General features: G+C 30.7%; 1 protein-coding gene across 2 annotated transcripts in view; it reads left to right on the top strand.

The window, feature by feature from the left end:
• LOC106872359 (muscle calcium channel subunit alpha-1-like) overlaps positions 1-19303 on the top strand; it is a 437934-nt gene that overhangs the window by 296608 nt on the left and 122023 nt on the right. For both annotated transcript variants that reach the window (XM_089348768.1, XM_089348769.1), the window contains exons 23-30: positions 4046-4133; positions 5416-5523; positions 7059-7111; positions 9753-9899; positions 11792-11993; positions 13782-13940; positions 14827-14937; positions 17302-17385. In XM_089348768.1, the coding sequence (XP_089204894.1) occupies positions 4046-4133; positions 5416-5523; positions 7059-7111; positions 9753-9899; positions 11792-11993; positions 13782-13940; positions 14827-14937; positions 17302-17385 (952 nt within the window). The remainder of the gene's footprint in view (positions 1-4045; positions 4134-5415; positions 5524-7058; positions 7112-9752; positions 9900-11791; positions 11994-13781; positions 13941-14826; positions 14938-17301; positions 17386-19303) is intronic.

Raw genomic sequence — 19303 nt, 5'->3', positions numbered from 1 at the left:
TATACATATTTATTACATAAATATTAATTGGCTAACTGTGAATTTGATGACATTAAGTTCAGTTGCAAAAAGTATTAGTGCCATAACCCCTATTTACTATTCCACTTTATATTTTCCTTTTATTTGTGTCTCTTGCAGTTTTCAAGAAATAACAGTACTTGTTAGAATTTTGTTTCAGAAATGTTAGGAGTATTTTGAAAATAATTTCTATATTACATTCTAAGAATTATAATAGATTTAATCTTCCTCACAAAGATTTTGTGATAAGAAAAATTCATTGTTAGAATTTTCTCAGATCTTCACATTAATTTATATAACCATGCACTTATCATCCATTGTTATGTTAACTACGATGTCATTTTGTATATATGTAAATACCAAGACATGTTTAGTGAATTCTCTTTGAATTAAAGAAAAGTTTATTAGAACTATGCATGGTTTCTAAATGTTAAATAAACCACAATTATATATATTTATATGCACTATATCCACAGAGTTTGAATGTATGCATGTAAAGTAAATACCACAGTAGCATAAGGATAAGATACTGTTATTGTTTTTTTTTTATTCATCTTTTTATTCTTTTTTTTTCTCTTTTTTTTTTAAACCACTTTACTCTGAAACAGCACTTTAAAACAACACAATTTTTTCCAACCCCTCCTTTTTTTTATTCTATGATAATATTATTTGAGCTAATTTTAGAAAACTTCTTGAATGCAATATATGAAATATTTATAAAATTCAACTCATCTGTAAATGTATATTATGTAAATCTAGATATATTTTCTAAAATATTTTCCCCTAAATATCCTTAATATTTTCCCATACTTGTTTGAATGTGCTTTGCTTTCAAATGTATTTTTAATTACACAAATAAAGTAATAATGACTATATCACTTTATCACAGTATTTATTTTAAGTAAAAGATATTTTATAACTTAAAGAAAATGTTTTCTATATTAAAAATATACTAATAAACTGTTATTTTGTATGTAATGATTTTTTAAATATTAAAAGAAAATGATTGAAGACTTCACTTTTATTAGATAATAAAGATATATATAAGTGACAGATATAACTTTCAAAATACAGTATGTTTCAACAGTCAGTAACAAAATGCAAATTCATTGCCAAGTGTATGTAAAATGATATACAAGAATTATTGAAATTAATCAAAGTTGTATTGAATTATCTTTATACAGAACAGTATTTCTTAATCTTTTCTGTATTTCCCTGCTTTACCAGTTCACCATTTGTCTGATTTCACTCCCTTTGATAATTACATTTTCTTGCATAATATTAAGAGCTTTATATTAATTTAATATTAACATTCTTAAAATCAATATTAAAGAAAATAAATCTAGCCATAGCAGTGTGGATAATCATAAAGAATTTTTAAACCTAAAAACAATTTTTCCACTAGAAACTCCAATTTACATCTAGAGTGCTGTAAATTATTTCCCCAGATTATGAATAGCTGATACAGAGTGATCTAGTTCCTTTCAAGTAATTACTATTTTTTTAATGTTCATGAAAAAACAATATGATGGAACAGACATTTTGGTGCAAATAATTTTCTATGATATATGATTATACATGAAACAAATAGATATTTTCTACTATTTCATTTTTTAAATTTTTATTCCACTTTTCCAAATATAAAGTAGTTTAAATGCTACAGGCTTTTACACTCTCCTTCTGTTTTTTCTATTTACATTCATTAAGAGTGTCCTGTTTCACACATATATATACATACATATATACATACATATATATATATATATATATATATATATATATATATATATATATATATATATATATATATATATATATATATATATTTATATATATATATATATGTGTGTGTGTGTGTGTGTCTATATACAATCCTTAAACTTGGTTAGATTTGAAGAAAAATATGTTTAATGTTTTCTTGAACTTTGTACAGAAGAAAACCCTCCAAGCTCAAATCACACAAAAGTATACGTACATATTTGTGTGTGTATGTGTGTGTACATTATATAGTTGAAATTTATAGAAAAACAAAAGATGAAGACAGGTGTATGAGCAGCAAGCAAGTGTATTAGTTTGATGTATGGGTAAAATGAAAAAGTCTTTTACATTTTGAACCTATGCTCTTCAGTAGCGAATGACAGGTAGAAATGGTGTGAGACTGGGGTGTCATTGCCTAGTCTGATGTCTCAGAGGTGCTCTGCGAACCAGTCAGCCAAGCGGCATCCCATTTGACTGATGTACAGAGAAGGACAGAGAGAGCAGGAGATGCAGTAAATGACATTGCTAAAAGTGCAGGTAAAGGAGTCGGTGATGTGATAGGGACAATGATGGGTGCCTGTGAGGATGGTGGTGTTGGAGAGGTAGGGCAGGTGCGACAGCATGGGTGGGAACAGGTGTATGTGTATGTATTTATGTATGTGTATATATATATGTTTGTATATAGGTATATGTAGGCATGTGTGTATATGTGTGTGTATAAGTATGTATGTATCATTTTTGTATTTGGTTTGCATTACAGATATACTTTCAATAGCATCCAGTCCATTTTACATGTAATTTAAGTCATCAGATATGGTTGATGAGAAGAGTATAGCCTGGACACTTTTGTACTGAAGGTCTGAAAATAGCACATCTGGTTTACAAGGTTCAGAAACATTGTGGAAAAAAGTAAAGAAATCTAGGAATGAAAGACAGCAAAAAGGAAAAAACATACACATAGACACATGGCTGGCTCTTAGTTCTATCAGTGTTATATCCCTTGGATTGGTCTTTTAAGTCATTGTCCTGCTTGTCAGCATTCAAGTGGCAACAGTCCTCCCCATTTTTTTGTATATGTAATTGTAAGGGAGAGAGAGAAAGATGGGGAGAGAAGGAGGTTTTTTTTAAGAAAAATAGCATGGGTGTATGCAAGCACCGGATGTAGGAGAAAACAACTTTAAATGGTGGGGGTACTTCAAATGGGACAAAAGCCAGGCTTAGTGCTAGGATGGTACAGACCAGTTGGCCAAAATATATCTTCAATCATGAGGATAAGAGGTAAAAAAACCTCACTTTTAGAGTTCAGGACAGTAAATAGAGCATTTTGAATATTTTACAATGCTGCCATTTTTTACAATGTTGAGTAATCTGAACCTGGTATGTTTTCACAGCTGATGTTGCTGGGGGTCTTTCTGATTTAACTATCAATGTTGTTACCTTAGTGATAATCATCTTCAAAATTTCGTTCATTTAATTCCAAACATAACAGTTTTATTCCTTATCTACAAGACTACTATATTCTAAATACACTACTATAGTGTATTTCAGATGGAATGTTTACCGACATATCTTAAATATGCAATTCATATTAAATTTTTCATATAACTCCCAATATATCATCAGCCACAGTTTCTAGAAAATACCAATTTTTATTGGATTCTTGTTTCTAAAATTTTTAGTTTTGCAATATTATTTCTACCATGTAATACACATAATAATACATCTATGCCTTAAAAATAAAGTTAAGTAAATTCGAAATATAATGTATATATGAAGAAATAACTATATATGATTTCTTTAGAATGTCAAAATAATATCTTGTCTTAATATTTAAAATTTCGAATATGTATGTATTCAGAGTTAAATACGAATAAATCAATATATTTTACTGCAAAAAGAAAACTAAAGTACAGCTTTTTAAGAAGTGCCACTTTTTATAAATTTTATGGATGTTAAAGAGAATATAAAGCTAAACTCATGTGTATGGTGTGTGTATGTTGTGATGGGGGTATGTATACATGTGCATATTTATGCACACACACACACACACACACATGTGTATGTAGATGTTTATATAGGTGTATGTGTTTGCAGGTGTATGAGTGAATGTTTACTGACATATTTTTCATGATACATATTGAGCTTGACAGATGTATACAATGCAAGATGTTTCTTGGATTTCTTATTAAGTGAAGATGTTGAAAACTATGTTGTAAAATTACTCCTGAAAGTACAACCTAAAAACTTTAAATATCTTTGTACTTTTCAGCAATGAAGCTATATCAGTTGTGAAAATTCTTAGGGTACTTCGTGTACTCAGGCCATTGCGTGCAATCAATCGAGCCAAAGGATTAAAGGTAAGTCATTATCCTCATCATCATTACTATTTCATCAGTCTTCTATGCATTTTTTCTCTTCTATCAACATGTATATTGATACTAGTTTTGTTGTGTCTATGTTTCACAGATGGAAAATTGACAGAGAACTAGTCATCTAACTAAACAGTCAATGCTTTGTAGTTATAACTTATCTCAGTTTTTAAATCCAACAACATAATACAGTTCACCACTAAAAGCAGCTGTGACACTAGGAGCTAACACAGGAAATATTACCTTCATTATACCAAGGTTTTAGTTATTGTTCTTAGTTAACCCATGGGTCAGTCCTGATTAAACAACCTAATGATCAAAAGCATTTTAATAATGCTCTTTCCTTATATAGAAAAACAGTGCCAGAACAGATGCAGGTGTCACCATTAGCCAGTGAGCTTGTTAAGAAATATATATTAGTGACAGAAGCAGTATTGATACCAAGAGATAATACTTATCTCCAATTAAATGTGGATGTTCTGTTAGAACAAGCTATACTGCAGTAGATATCATGAGAGAAGCTTTCATATTGGCTTTTGGTACCAAATGTACTCTTGTTTATATTGCTATCAGGAAGATAAATCCCCATCATCTCCAGCACCAAGACAACAAGATCACATTATTTCAAACTCTCATATTGGCTTTTGATGCAAAATGCACCTAGCACTATTTTTTATATATTGCTGGCAGGGAGATGAGTCACTTTTATTTCTAGCAGTTCAGTGTCCAGCATTGACAAGACCAAAGAATATTAAAATCATGTGATCTGGTGGAATATTCCCTTCATCAGCTGTCTGTTGAGGAATCATTGCAATTTCAGTGCCTTATGACAGGATTGTTCCTGCTCTGTGATATCAGCAAATTTCAGAAAGGGATGCTGGTTGGTTATGCAGTTGGAACAAAACATAAATCATATGAAAATTATATATATTCAAGTCTTTATGACTTTGACAGTGAACAGGAAAACAATATATACAGAGAGAGAAAGATATGGAGATGCAATGTCTATTGGTATGAACACATAATGCTCATCATTTTATGTTTGCTTTATCATATTGTTATGAAAAACATAGTGAGTGTGTGAGAGAGAATGTGTGTGTGTGTGTGTGTGTGTGTGAGAATGTGTGTGTGTGCATAGACACATACCTAGATGGACAGATAGATTAATAAGTAAATATAAATGTTCTTATATTGTTGATATTCTGGTTACATGTGATAATTCATATGCTAATAATTATATCTAAATTTCTGATATAATTTTCTTCCACAGCATGTGGTACAATGTGTTATTGTTGCTGTCCGCACCATTGGTAATATTATGCTGGTCACATTTCTGTTGCAATTCATGTTTGCAGTCATTGGTGTACAACTATTTAAGGTAAAGTCTCACATTTTCCCTTACATTAACATGAGTGAGCTGTGTCTGTGTGTGCACGTGCGCACATACGTGCATGTGTATATCTACTTCTCTGTCACTCTCTCTCTCTAATACACACACCTATTATCTACCTTTTGTCTGCTGTTATAGGCAGTTATATGTATACAACTAAGTACACATATAACTATCCTTTCCCTCAGGATTATTGTACTTGTTTAAGAGGGCTTTATGTGTAAAGGCATTCCATGAGTTTTGGATTTATGGCTTCACTTTGAAACTCTGTAACTCACTTCTGAAATATTGTATGAACCACTCCTCTAAGTAATAGTTTTATAACATAGGAGGGGGGTGTTAGGGATAAGGTATAGAACAAAGGTAGTGCTGACTGGAAGGATGAGTATATTACTAGTTTAAGGTAAGCATCTGAAACATTTTCATACATTATCTCTCTCTCTCTCTCTCTCTCTCTCTCTCTCACTCTCTCTCTCACTCTCTCTCTCTCTCACTCTCTCTCTCTCTCTCACTCTCTCTCTCTCTCTCACTCTCTCTTTCTCTCTCTCTCTCTCTCTCTCTCTCACTCACTCTCTCTCTTTCTCTCTCTCTCTCTCTCTCTCTCTCTCTGGTACTCAAATGAAAGCTATTACATTTCTTACAGACTTAACAACAATCTTTGACTTCTTACCGAAGTTACTCATTTTTGACATAAAATCTATAAAATAAGTTTGTGAGCCATGAGGAGAGGTGTGTTCATTTCTTCAATGAATGTGCCTTTCCATAAGACAAAAAACCTCAACTCTCCTCACTAAATATTATCTTATTACTATACAAATTTTATTAACTCTGTTTTATCAACATACTGTATTACTAGTTTGGTTTCTTGTTTTCCTCTCTCATATTTCACATTGATAAAACTGTATCACAAGAGTGATGTTCCTCTCTAGGACCAGAAAATATTTGTGCTTTGATTAGCTATTGATGCTAAACAAGTTGTAAATGCCTTAAAATTGCAGCACTAAACATTAATCCTCACATGCCTAAAATCCTGACTGACTGGCTTACAAAATATGTGGTTTCAGTTTTTTTGTCTCTCCTTTCACTGCTGCCCTCTGAAATTTCTTCCTACCCACACTTTACTTGCTATCATTGACAAAAAATTGCTCTCACTAAACTTCAACTTACATGGATCTCAACACTCTAGGAGGTCTTCCAAAGATCACAGGGCAGTTCCAGTTCTTCCTATAGCTAACTTATTAAACAAAAATAGGTTAGTATCCTATTCACAAAAATATTTGTCCCTCAACTTATTAACACCATGAAATCTTGTGAGACATAATTACTCTACCAATATTTTCATATAACAGTAGTAAACAAAAATAAAAATGGTTCATTATTGTAGTTAGGCTTTTATTGTGACAGATGAGAAATAATATTTGTTTCTTTTATTGATGTTGCTGTTGTTGTTTCTGTTATTCTTTTTGTTACTACACATGTCTGTGAAAATACTTATGTTCTCTGCATATCTTTTAACATTTTAGGGAACATTCCACATGTGTTCAGATTCCTCAAAAAGAACCATGGAAGAATGCCAGTAAGTTGAATTGTATTTCCTCATCTCTCTTGTTAATGAGATAGGAGAGTTCATGTAGTCATCATATAAGCCTTCTGAAATTGTTATTAATTTTATTTAGATTTTCTTAAATATTTCATATTTCCATTGGCTCTATTTTTCCCTTTAGCTAAATCTGAAAGAGTATAACCACAACCCACTCATATAAACATATATCTCTTATATTTGAGATATACAGAAAACATAAGATTGTTTTTTATGCAAATAACTTAGTCTGGTTTGGTGTTTAAAATTAAGTAATTAGTTGTTGACTTTTATAAGTTATGTTGTTTATATTGAATCTGAGACATCATGATGGTAATTAAAAATACCAGCTTTGGTTTTATTCTAGTACATATCTCAAAGAGATATATATTTTGTATGTTTAGATATTGAAGGTATTCATTCTCAAGTTTGTATTTTTCTTTTTGTTCCTTTTTATCTTTTCAGTTGATCCAAAATATAAAAAAGAACTTCTCCTCCAAGGTCTTGAAAAATAAAATATACTTCATTTTCAACTCATTTATTCTCTATAATAACTAGTAGCTATATTAAGTGCTCACCAATTCTAGTGAAAAATCTCCCTTCGAATAATCCTTTGCTTTTATTCAAATGACAAATGTCACATTACAAGCTTTTGCACTTTATAAGTTCTCGCTTTTGGAGAATCCTAATGAGAAAACTTCTTTTTATTTTTTGGTCAGTCCTCCATTAGTGTTCACCTGCTTTCACTAAATCAGTGATCTTGATAAATATATATATATATATAGTCACCTGTATCCCTTTTAGTTTGTGTTTCCCACTTTTTCTAATTGTCGAGTGTAATTCTTGAATATATTACATAATTCAAATATTTTATAGGTTATTCCACTCCACTTTCTTTCAAACATAAATATTTTTATTTAGTCTAACTTTCAACTTGTTTTATCTGTTTTAAATTTTAGTTCATAAATTTCTTTATAAATTTCAGATACCTATTTTTAACCATGGCAGCCTATTAAGAGGCAGTGGATATATAAAGTGATAGTGACTATGAACAGTTTGGCTGGGTGAGGGGCAGAGATCATAGATAAACATTCAAATACTAATGGAAAAGTAGATCTCTTAAAATGAGAAATGTCTTGTTTTCAATATGTAGGGTTTGTGGTTATTTTATTGCTGAAATTTATCAAAGGAGTGAATTATCCTTCAAAGTTTTGTACATTTCGATGAGAGGCAAAATTAGATTCAATATAGTTGTCCCCATCATAAGTTCAAAATTCTTTTTGTCGTTTAACTAGCAGACTTATATTGAAAGACGTTCAATTAGTGATTATCCCATGTATTTTTTTTTTCAGATTGTGCATCCTACACCTCATTATACATTTTTTAGATTGTGGGAGGTAATTCCAAAAAGATTTGGCTGATATTTCTATCAAATTAAGTAACTGCAAAGAGGCTGCCTCATTGGCTTATGAGTTATTGTGATTTCCTGCTCAGCCAAGAGAACAATCCTGTTCTGATTCCCTTTGTATATATTTTGTTTCAGTTGTATTACTAATGCATTTGGGGAAAAAATGGCATCAACATTTCAATATCAATTTCTCCTTCTAAAATCTTCTAAAACGTTGGGACCTTTTACTGAAATTAGTGGGAAACAATTCTTGTAAACCTTCTTTGAGATGCTATTGTAGTGTCTCAAAGTTAGGCATGTCAACAATATCTGGAAGTGGACAGGTTTTTAAGAAAATAGTTTCACACTTGTAAAATATTCTTTTCTACTCTAGACACAAGGCCCGAAATTTTGGGGGTGGGGGCCAGTCAATTAAATCGACCCCACTATGCAACTGGTACTTAATTTATCAACCATGAAAGGATGACTGGCAAAGTCGACCTCGGCAGAATTTGAACTCAGAATGTAAAGATAGACGAAATACCGCTAAGCATTTCGCCAGACGTGCTAATGTTTCTGCCAGCTCACTGCCTTGCTGTTTCACATTTTGTCATTAATTGAATCAATAGCTAATTTGCTTTTCAGATACAAGAAGATGCATTGAGCAAATGATACTAGACTACTGACTTTCAATTTAGATATTTAGAATGCATTGTTTAGTCTTCTCAGAAAATACATTTCATTTAATTTACCATGGTAGATAGATTCATACCAAATGAAGAAATTATATTTTGTAGTTCATTCAGTTGATTTCTATATGGAAAAATAATTTTGTCATCAATTATAACTTTGAACTCTTTATCTACTTCTAAACAAATGGTTGCTTTATGACAAAACTTTAGATATTGAGACTTTTGATTGAAGATCTAAATCCTATTAGCATTGGATTAATTTGATATATTTCAGATGTCGATAAATTGTATCACAACATAATCTTAGGCATTTTTAGTGTTGGACACTTTAATAAATTCAGAGAGTAAAGAATGACTTCATCATCTGTGGAATGTCAGTTAATGAAAAGGCAACATCTAGAACTGCATATATTTGGTTTAAAAAGTTATAGTTTTGGTGAAGATGTGAAAAAGGGAGCTAAAAAAAACTATCCTATATGATCACAAATATATTGGGTATTATTCATTGATTTATCTTTTCATGTTTTAATTATTGCTTCTTTTTTTTCTTCTTTTACAGGGGGAATTACATTGTTTATAAAAATGGAGATGTAAATTACCCTGAACTGAGAGAAAGAGAGTGGACAAACAATGATTTCAATTTTGATGATGTTGGGAAGGCAATGTTAACGCTCTTCACAGTATCTACATTTGAAGGTTGGCCCAAGTAAGTCCTCATACTTTAACCTGTTTATTGAAGACTATGTCCGTAATTGCTATTTCATTTGGTGTGGATCTCTTCAGCTTAGTCTATCAAATGTATGGTTATTCTAACATTTATCAACTCCATTTTTAAATTCATTGCTTGGTTTTCAATATAATCTCTTTTGGTAACTTGTTAGACTGAATATTATGCAAGGTGTGTTACTTTGTGATTTTATTACAACATTTGTTAAATAAGAAAAGTGAATAGCCCTTCATCAATGGTTGATTTAATACCAAAACTTCAACTATTCATTAAAATTAATCATTCTCTTGACAAGGTATTGAAAATTAGAGACAATTTAAGTACCTTAAATTTCATGCATCAGTTTATTTTTAAAATCTAGAAAGCAAATATTTTTAACTGATAACTTTACATTGTCATCATTATAGTTTCTAATTCAGGCATAAAGTACACAATTTTGAGGGGAGGAGATTAGTGAATACCACTGACCTCAGTACTTGACTGGTACTTTATTTTATTGACCCTGGAAGGACGAAAAGCAAAGTTGACCTTAATGGGATTTGATCTCAAACATAAAAATCTGAAACAAATGCTAAAAATCATTTTTCTCCCATGCTGTAATGAGTCTGCCACCCTTTCATCATCATAACAACAACATTTTTTACTTTTTTAATTAAAAACTGTCGTAGTCAGTGAGGAAAGAAACTATGACTAAAAAAAAACCCAAATAAAATTCATAATTTTTTTGTTAAACCAGATACTATAGTTCTTATGTACACATGCCAGCACAGCTACTGCAAAGATAAGCATAGCTGGACAATCTCGTCTAGGACATGCAACTATACAAAAGTATGCACAATTAGAAATGTGAAGATTCTTGGTCTTCCAAATAGTTCTTAAGTTGTAAATTTGGAAAGAAAAACTAAATCCTTAAAAATATATTATATATTTATATATACTAATTACAAAGATAATATTCAAAATAATTCCATAACAATAATTCAAAGTTGGAAAGAATAGAAGTATATGATAAAACTTTCTGCTCTTTCTGTTGTCTGCAAATAGAAATTAATGTTAATTAATCATAATATATTAATCTAATCAACCTAAAAAACTTCACAAGTTATTTTTATTATTGATACAAAACTTTTCTACCTCTAAACATACTAATTTTGTATTTCTTTATTGTGTATACACACATAAATAAAGGTACTCTAGCATGAAAAAATGCAAGTTCAGAACTATAATGTGCTAAAAATATGTTTAAATTTTCTACATGCTACAAGTAGTTGACTGAGACCAATCTGAGTGTCATAAATAAATGTAATAGATAAATAAACAAACTTTTATTTTCTAATTAAGTAAACCATGTTAGCCTCCACCACCATGAAAAAAAAAAGCAGTACAAAGTTTGTGAATAACTTATAAATATTTGGTGAACACAATGTTCTATGACAAGCATGTTGATAGTCTATGTCTGGATGTATGCACATATACACACACATGCACTTGTGTACAGGCACACACACACACACACACACACACACACACACACACATACACACACACACATGTATACATTGTACATCTGTTATATTAATGACAGCATGTGTATGAAAAGCTAAGTTCTTTGCACAGCATTGTATATGATAAAAAAATATATGTATTATATTTACATAATGGTTTGTTGCACACAGATCACTCAAAATTAATTTGTTAATTTACCTTCAAGTAAAACAGTGAGTGTGAGATCACATCAGAGTGGGAATAAGATCTATTTTTAACAAGAGTTGTATATATTTCTTATTTGAAAACTGGGAAAAGAATTTAATATTTGATTTCAAATTTGATCTTCTTTTGAAATATTGAACTGTTTTCTCTTATCTTTTCAGCCTTTTGTACATTTCTATTGACTCCCATCAAGAAGGTATGGGACCGGTTTATGACAATCGTCCTGTAGTAGCTATTTTCTATTTTGTTTACATCATCGTCATTGCATTCTTTATGGTTAACATCTTCGTTGGTTTTGTGATTGTCACATTCCAGAACGAGGGAGAGCAAGAATACAAAAATTGCGAACTCGACAAAAATCAGGTATGTTCTTGTTTGTTATTGACTAACTTCTACCTCCAGACCTTCTCTACATGAGCAGACCTTAGGTGGTATTAGATTCTAATGCTTATGCAAAACCCAAAGATCCAGTTACATACAACCTTTGCTACTTGATATGCAAGGGTCAAACATCTGTGTTCAAACTGTGGTTAGCTTCCTTTTATTGTATCCTAAAACTTTAGTCTTAAAACATGTAGTCTTAATTTAAATTCCTAGTTTAGAGTGTGTATCGATCAAGATTTGGCTACTACAAGTCAGTCAGTTGTGTAACGAACTTACCTTACTGGCTCATTGATAGGTTTTCACTGTTAACTGTTTTACACCAAATATTCTATCAATTTTCTATTTCATTATTCTATTAATTAGTATGCATGTGTGGGTTTGTGCAAGATCCATTTGCTATTATACAACTAATTTCTCACATTGATATATAGCTACAGATTTATAAAGGAAGAGAAATTAGATTCTGCAGCATTCATATCTTCCACTGAAAATCAAAATCAAGTTGTGGACTAATCTCATATCTAGTTTTTTCTCATCTAAAATACTCTCTAATATAAGTTGTATTTCTTGAGAGTTGATATGTTGTTAGTTTATTTAGTAATTGTTGTTTTTGTACTCATGTGAGCTTCAATTTACTTATCTATAACAACAAGTGTAATCAACACAACAGTTATTGACGATACCCTAATTAAACATGAAACTTGTTCTTTTATTATACTATTTATTGAATCTATAGAGAAATTAGAGAAAAATTCCTTTGGACGGTTTAAGTCGCTTTGGTGGTTTTTTTGTCACCAAATAATTGAACTACCAAGAACATTTATGAGTAGCACAGCAATCTATGTTTCCAATTAACCTAGGAACAGAAAATCAAATTGAAGGCTGGTTATTGTGGAAGGTGTTGCACTTTAATGATCATAGAACATATAAGTTTGCAAGCGATGCAAAGTAAAGCTACTGAAGTGTTTTGGGAGTAGATTACAGATAAAGACTACAAAATATAGTTGTTTTTTAAGCATATTTTGTTCGCTCTTATTTTCATATATAACATATAAACATGTACATCATTTGGAACATTGTCATTTTATAAGATTTTGCTGGCAAATTTTTAAATTAATATTTATTTACATGAAAGAAAATTACAGGAGACATAACAAGTGTTGGGCAGAAGTAAAGAATATACACACCATCCATTTTCATTATTGCCCTAACCGTAACCCCAAACATCAGATGTGCATATTCTTTACCTTCACCCATGTGTTATGCTAAAAATAACAGCTAAATAAGATTTTGGGGATAAATCTTTTAAATTAACATAAACATTTATTTATATGAAAGAAAATTACTGGAGACATAACACATATTGTGTTATTGTTGCACATAAGCAGTCAAAATAAATAAATGGACAAAATTCTTTCACTTTTATGAAATGTATGGAAGACCCTACATTACGCAGGAGCTCTAGGCAAAATGTTATAGTGCATGATCATCTTTGGGACATAAGTAATGCACGTGTAAAGTTTGGTGAAAATCGGTTGAGAATTGTGGAAATGTATGTGTTAGTCATTATGCACACACATACTGTGATTTATATATACTAGATTATGAAACAATTTTCATGTAGGCTTTGTGTTTCCAGTTATATTATTACATTTGACAAACAAAATCTTGAGACCCAAAATTATTTAGTAAAGAGAACTTTATTGATGCATATGCACCTCTCTTTCATATTCTTAATTTTTTATTTATCATTTATTTTCCTTCCAGAGGAAATGTATTGAATTTGCTTTAAAAGTTAAACCTGCCCGTCGGTACATCCCAAAAGCTCGCTGGCAGTATAAAGTGTGGTGGTTTGTTACATCGCAACCATTTGAATATGCAGTATTTGCTTTAATTATGATAAATACAATCACACTTGCAATGAAGGTAAGCTATTGAGAATTTTTTTTTTTCCATCATCGCCATTAAAATTCACTTTTATTTGTTGATTGTTTATAGTCGATGTTAATAGTTTTAATTAGATCATCATTCTTAGACTGGAGGACAGAGGTAAATGAATTATATTAGAGGAGACTAAGATCCTACAACAAACAATAGAATCTTACCTAAAGTTGCTCAAGATCACTGGAAGATATTATCAGAGAACAAAGGATGAAACTTATATCTTGAATTCATAGCCACCATCTTCAAAATCTTCCAAGACATCAATCCTTACTAATGTTCCTTCTATTATTATCAGTATGCTCTCAATCAAGACCCAATGCTCAAGAGATACTTTAATCCTTTTCTCATTTCAACAATATATTCTAATTGCATGGAAAAATGCGAGCAAGAAAAATAATACTTTTAAGATTATAACTCTTGCAAAATACAGGACAAGTTATTGCACTTAGAAAATTTCAGAAAAAGTTATTACATCTGGTAGATTACAGAACAAGAAAATTTTTACTTAAAATATTGCAGCTAAGGATAAAATTTCAAATATTATCTGCAGCTATACATTTCTAGATTTATCAAATATATTTGAATATAAGCCATACTTGTAGAGATACATAATTCATTTTTAAAGTTATCCAATGCTTTCTCTATAATAAAAGACTTTTCATTACACATTTAGGAGTGATGAAAACTAAAAATATTAAGTAAATTTATTATTTCTGTTTTTTAGCAGTGTTGATTTTTTACTTCACTTTTTGTTATTTAGCTATATTAATATAACCAATAAGCCAATAAAGACATCTTATAAAACAGAACAGCACTATGCTTGAATCATTGTTTACCTTTCAGTTTATAAATTGTTTTCTAATTGCAGTATGATGGTGAGAATAAAGGTTACTCAGATGTGCTGGATTATCTTAATATGATTTTCACTGGACTCTTTACTGTGGAATTTATGCTCAAGTTGGCTGCTTTTAGATTTAAGGTAAGCATTTCATGACTCATTGTTTTTTTTTTTTTGTCAACAAGCTCTTTTGATTATGCATTGATTATCAAAGTTTATGATAGTAACGTGGTAAGGAAGATAAAAAGCTGCCATTCATACCTTTTTGAAGGTCATTTGTGAAATAAAAAGACTATTACAGTGTTATAACAGTTATTTGAGTTTGTTACTGTGATATAACGGTTGCCAGCCTGTCAGTAGAAGAGTCTACAATATGTATTTTGTCACTTGGTAAAGAGATTCAGTTCTTGGTCTCTCTTGTCCTAACTCTAAATAAGTACCTTGAAGAGATAAAGTTCACAACTATTTTCAGCAGAAATGCTGTGTAATAGTTAAAATTCTTTATTATACTACATTAAGATCTATCTTATAGGAAATATTTATGATTAGGCTGATACCCTGTTGAAGAGGAAATATATCTTTCAACCAATCTTCATCACAAAAACTGGTATAAACCCCAGTATACTGTGATATTATCAAGTATTGACATTCAACAAAGAATATAATTCAGGCAATGAATGACAACCAAATCATTGACCTTGTGATCAAGTAACTTTTAAAAAGCTACACCAGTGAAAAAGCCTTGATTTAAAGTTTATTCTCATTTTGTACAATGTTATTTGAGCGAATATATGAAATTCATTACAATTGCTAGTCAGTTATGTTCCTTCTGTTTAGTATATCTGAACTGATTTGATTCTAATCTTGTGTTGCTACTTAGACTTCTTTCTTACTACCACTAGAAAAAGTAAAAAAATTCAATTGTAAGATACAAGAGTTGAAATTTAGTCAGAGAACAAGCTCACACAAGAATTTACCAATCTGCCATAGTATCATCTAACTGCTTCTCCAGATAACTTACAGGCAGGGGCAGACTGAGCCACTGATCAATCTAGCACTGCCTGAGGGCCTGGACCTCTGAGGGACCTGCACTGTACATGTTAACTCTACTGATATCAATGCTAAGGGGCTCGGTAAACAGTTATGCCCAAGGGCCCTTAATACTCTCAGTCTGCCCCTGCTTACAGGTCACTTCACTATTGATATGAATCAATGAGAGAGTTACTGAGTATCTCTTGAGCTACTTGAAATGACACCCAAATGTCTCTGAAATTACATCCCCCTGTCTATACAAAAAAAGGGTTATATTGATAGTGTGGTCTGAGATAAACTATATCTAAAAAGTCAAGGTGCCCATAACTTGATTGTTTTTGATAATAGGTCTACACAGTCAGTGTGGCTAGCCAAGCAACAACAGCCAAATAGATTTATTACCATTTGATAGATTTCTCTAGTCAAATATCCCCAGAATCTGAAAAGACTTGAAAGTTTTAATCAACCAGGAAAAGTTCTTACTACTTATCCAATTATGTATCATTTCTATATTTTTATACTTGCTATCAATATGATTTTTTTTTTTTTTTTTTCAATATTTTGAGATTTGTGCTTTTGTATTTTCTCCTGTCTGAATAAATTACATCTGGCTTGTTATATACACAAGCTGCAGCAGAAATGACACAACATGCCCTGATTATACACCATGACTGTTATATGATGAGTTAAAAGAGAAGCTTCTACAAGATTGCTTGATCTTTAGAATAGCAGCCAAATCTCTCTCAAATCACAAAAAAAATGTGGAAGAACACATTGGATAATATAGTCTTATAAACACTATATTTGAAGAAATTGCAGGTTGTTCATATCATGAATGCCTCTGATCATAGATCTTCTTGGTTAAGGCTTATCTGTGGCTAAACAACAACAGTTTTTGCATAATAGTAAAATGTAATATAAGAGCAGACTGAAATAGCAAATATTTGATCAGTTACCTTAACGCTATATGTAGAATCTGCTGAAACAGAGATAACCAACAAGACCTATCAGTATTTAGTCACTCATGATATATTGATCATTTAGTTTATGTTATAATCTAGTAATAATGGTACGACTATGCTTTGATGAAGAAGGTTAAAAAAAGTGAAACGCATCTGGAGTTGTCACTATATTACCTAATATCATCCCTCTCCCAAATTCATATCCATAATCTATTTTTAACTTTAATTTATTTTTGTGAGTCGTCTTCCTTGCCTTTCTCAACCAGAATTAATTATTAATTAATGTGTATGATTTTAATTTATTAAAATGTCTTGCCTCACTATATTAAATGTGCTAGTATCAACTTAATAATTCAAATATACAACCACTTCAAAGACACGCTAAATAGTAATAAGTAATGATGTCCTGATAACATGGATTTTATTCATATTTTCCTTTTCTTTTATTTGAATGTATTTTTCTTTTCATAATTTTTTAAAATTTTAAATGTCTTTGTTTCTTTTTCTCCAGAACTATTTTGGTGATGCCTGGAACGTTTTTGATTTCATTATTGTTTTAGGAAGTTTCATTGATATCATTTATACAGAAGTGAATGTGAGTATCTGTTCTATCTTATCTATCACTCTATATCTATATATCTATCTATTTGTCTGTCATATATATATAGTTGTCTTTCTATTTAGAGAACTAACAGTCACAAGTTTCATTTTTGTTAACAGAATCTGAAGCATATTCCTTTAGAATTACAATCTACTTTAGAATACAAATATACAGTGATTTTTATATATCTTTCAATTCTAAGGCAATAGCATCATTGTTGCATGAAGTTTCTTTGTCAACTGTATTAAATTAATTTAATTTTATACTTAATTTGTTATTGTTGTTACTGCTTTTTTTTTTTTACATTTTAGTTTTAAATTTCTGGGGGTTTTTCTTTTGTTTATTTTTAATCCCCAAATATTTCATAACAAGACTATTCCTGTACCTGATCTCAAATGAATGCTGCTCTACTTATGATCCAAGGATTGAATATATACAGTGTTTTTGAGAAAACTGAAATTAAATACAAAACAAAATGTTGTTGGTTCTGTTTAAATTTTGCTGAATCTGTTCTATCTTCTTCAAAGACTTACGGGAAAATTTTGCTTGCATTCTTAGCATGGCTGCTCTTCTCATTGATCTTAAGCATTAATATTTTGTGTTCCTCACTCAGTTTCAGCGACATTAATTAATGAGAAATTGTTCTGTATTTTATCTGCTCCTGCTGCAACATAGGAATTAAATATTGGATCAGCATTTAACTTATTTCAATATTACAAGGTTTTTTTTTGTTTTTCTCTCTCTTCTTTTGTTTAAAAATTGACACTTTCAGTTGTTCAAACAAACAAAAAAGGATAAAAATTATACAAAAGAAACCAACAGTATTTGATATTTTAAATCATATTTTCTGATTCACTGTTTGCAGCTGTAAAAGGAGATTTTTCACACTGATATTTTCTTCAACATCACTTTTTGTTTTATAGTGAAGGGGAATCTTTTTGTTATGTTGTTTGTTTACTGTTGTTACTTTGTGTTTTATATGTTGTTGGTATTTATATATTATCTTGTGAGTATTTTTATCAGTTTAGTTTGAATAAATCAGTTCAATTTAGTTCAGTTCATAACACACACATGCAGTATATATGTATACGCATGTATATTCACATATATGCATAGAGTTTTAGTTTTTTTTTTCAAATTGTACTTCTCATTGCTCTCCCTTTCCCTTCATAAATGCTGCTAACTGTTTCTTTTCTTTTTCTTCACATTTTTTTTATATATGCATAGCTTTTTTCTCCTTTTCTCATATATACATATATGGTGACTGTCCACCAATGTCCAAGGAAGATCATCACTGACAGACATAAGCTATTTATATATAAGTCAGTGACTGTGTGCTTCCAATTCATCATGTCTGCACACGTGGTCATCTTCCCATTACCATAAGAAAATTAAAATAAAAACAGCCTTTTAAAAAAAGAGTACTGAAGTCAGCAATGCCCATGCAGAATTTTAATAAGGTTTGCACAACACCTCATAAAATTTTTTTACGCTATTGGTATGATCCAGAGACAAGCCTGAACAAGATATTTGGTAATAATAACAGTCACAGATCAGGAATGTAAGAGTCATAATCTTTAGCTAATGCTGAAGACTCCCACCAACACTGCCAATGCAGTTTCCTGCATGAATTTTCTACTTGGAAATATGCTTCAACAGAAGCTAAGGAGTGCAATGAAAACCAATCCAGAATTTCTGAGTCCTTGTGCTCTTGCTAAATAGTTGTTGACTCTATGCTGGATCTATCCGCTCTTTTGAAATGTATTGTTTCTATCTTACTAGGTTTCCAGTAATTCTCTTTACCATGATGAAGCCAGTTTAGCTGCCAGTGAACCAACCAGGCTATTGGTTGTACTGGATTACATGTTACTAATAACATTACTTGATTACATAAAGCACATGTATAAGATCA

The sequence above is a fragment of the Octopus bimaculoides genome, chromosome 3 (genome assembly GCF_046866305.1).
Source record: "Octopus bimaculoides isolate indiv1 chromosome 3, ASM4686630v1, whole genome shotgun sequence".
Classification (NCBI taxonomy): Eukaryota; Metazoa; Mollusca; class Cephalopoda; order Octopoda; family Octopodidae; genus Octopus; species Octopus bimaculoides.
Note: the sequence above shows the minus strand (reverse complement) of the source record. Positions and strands in the feature narration are given on the sequence as shown.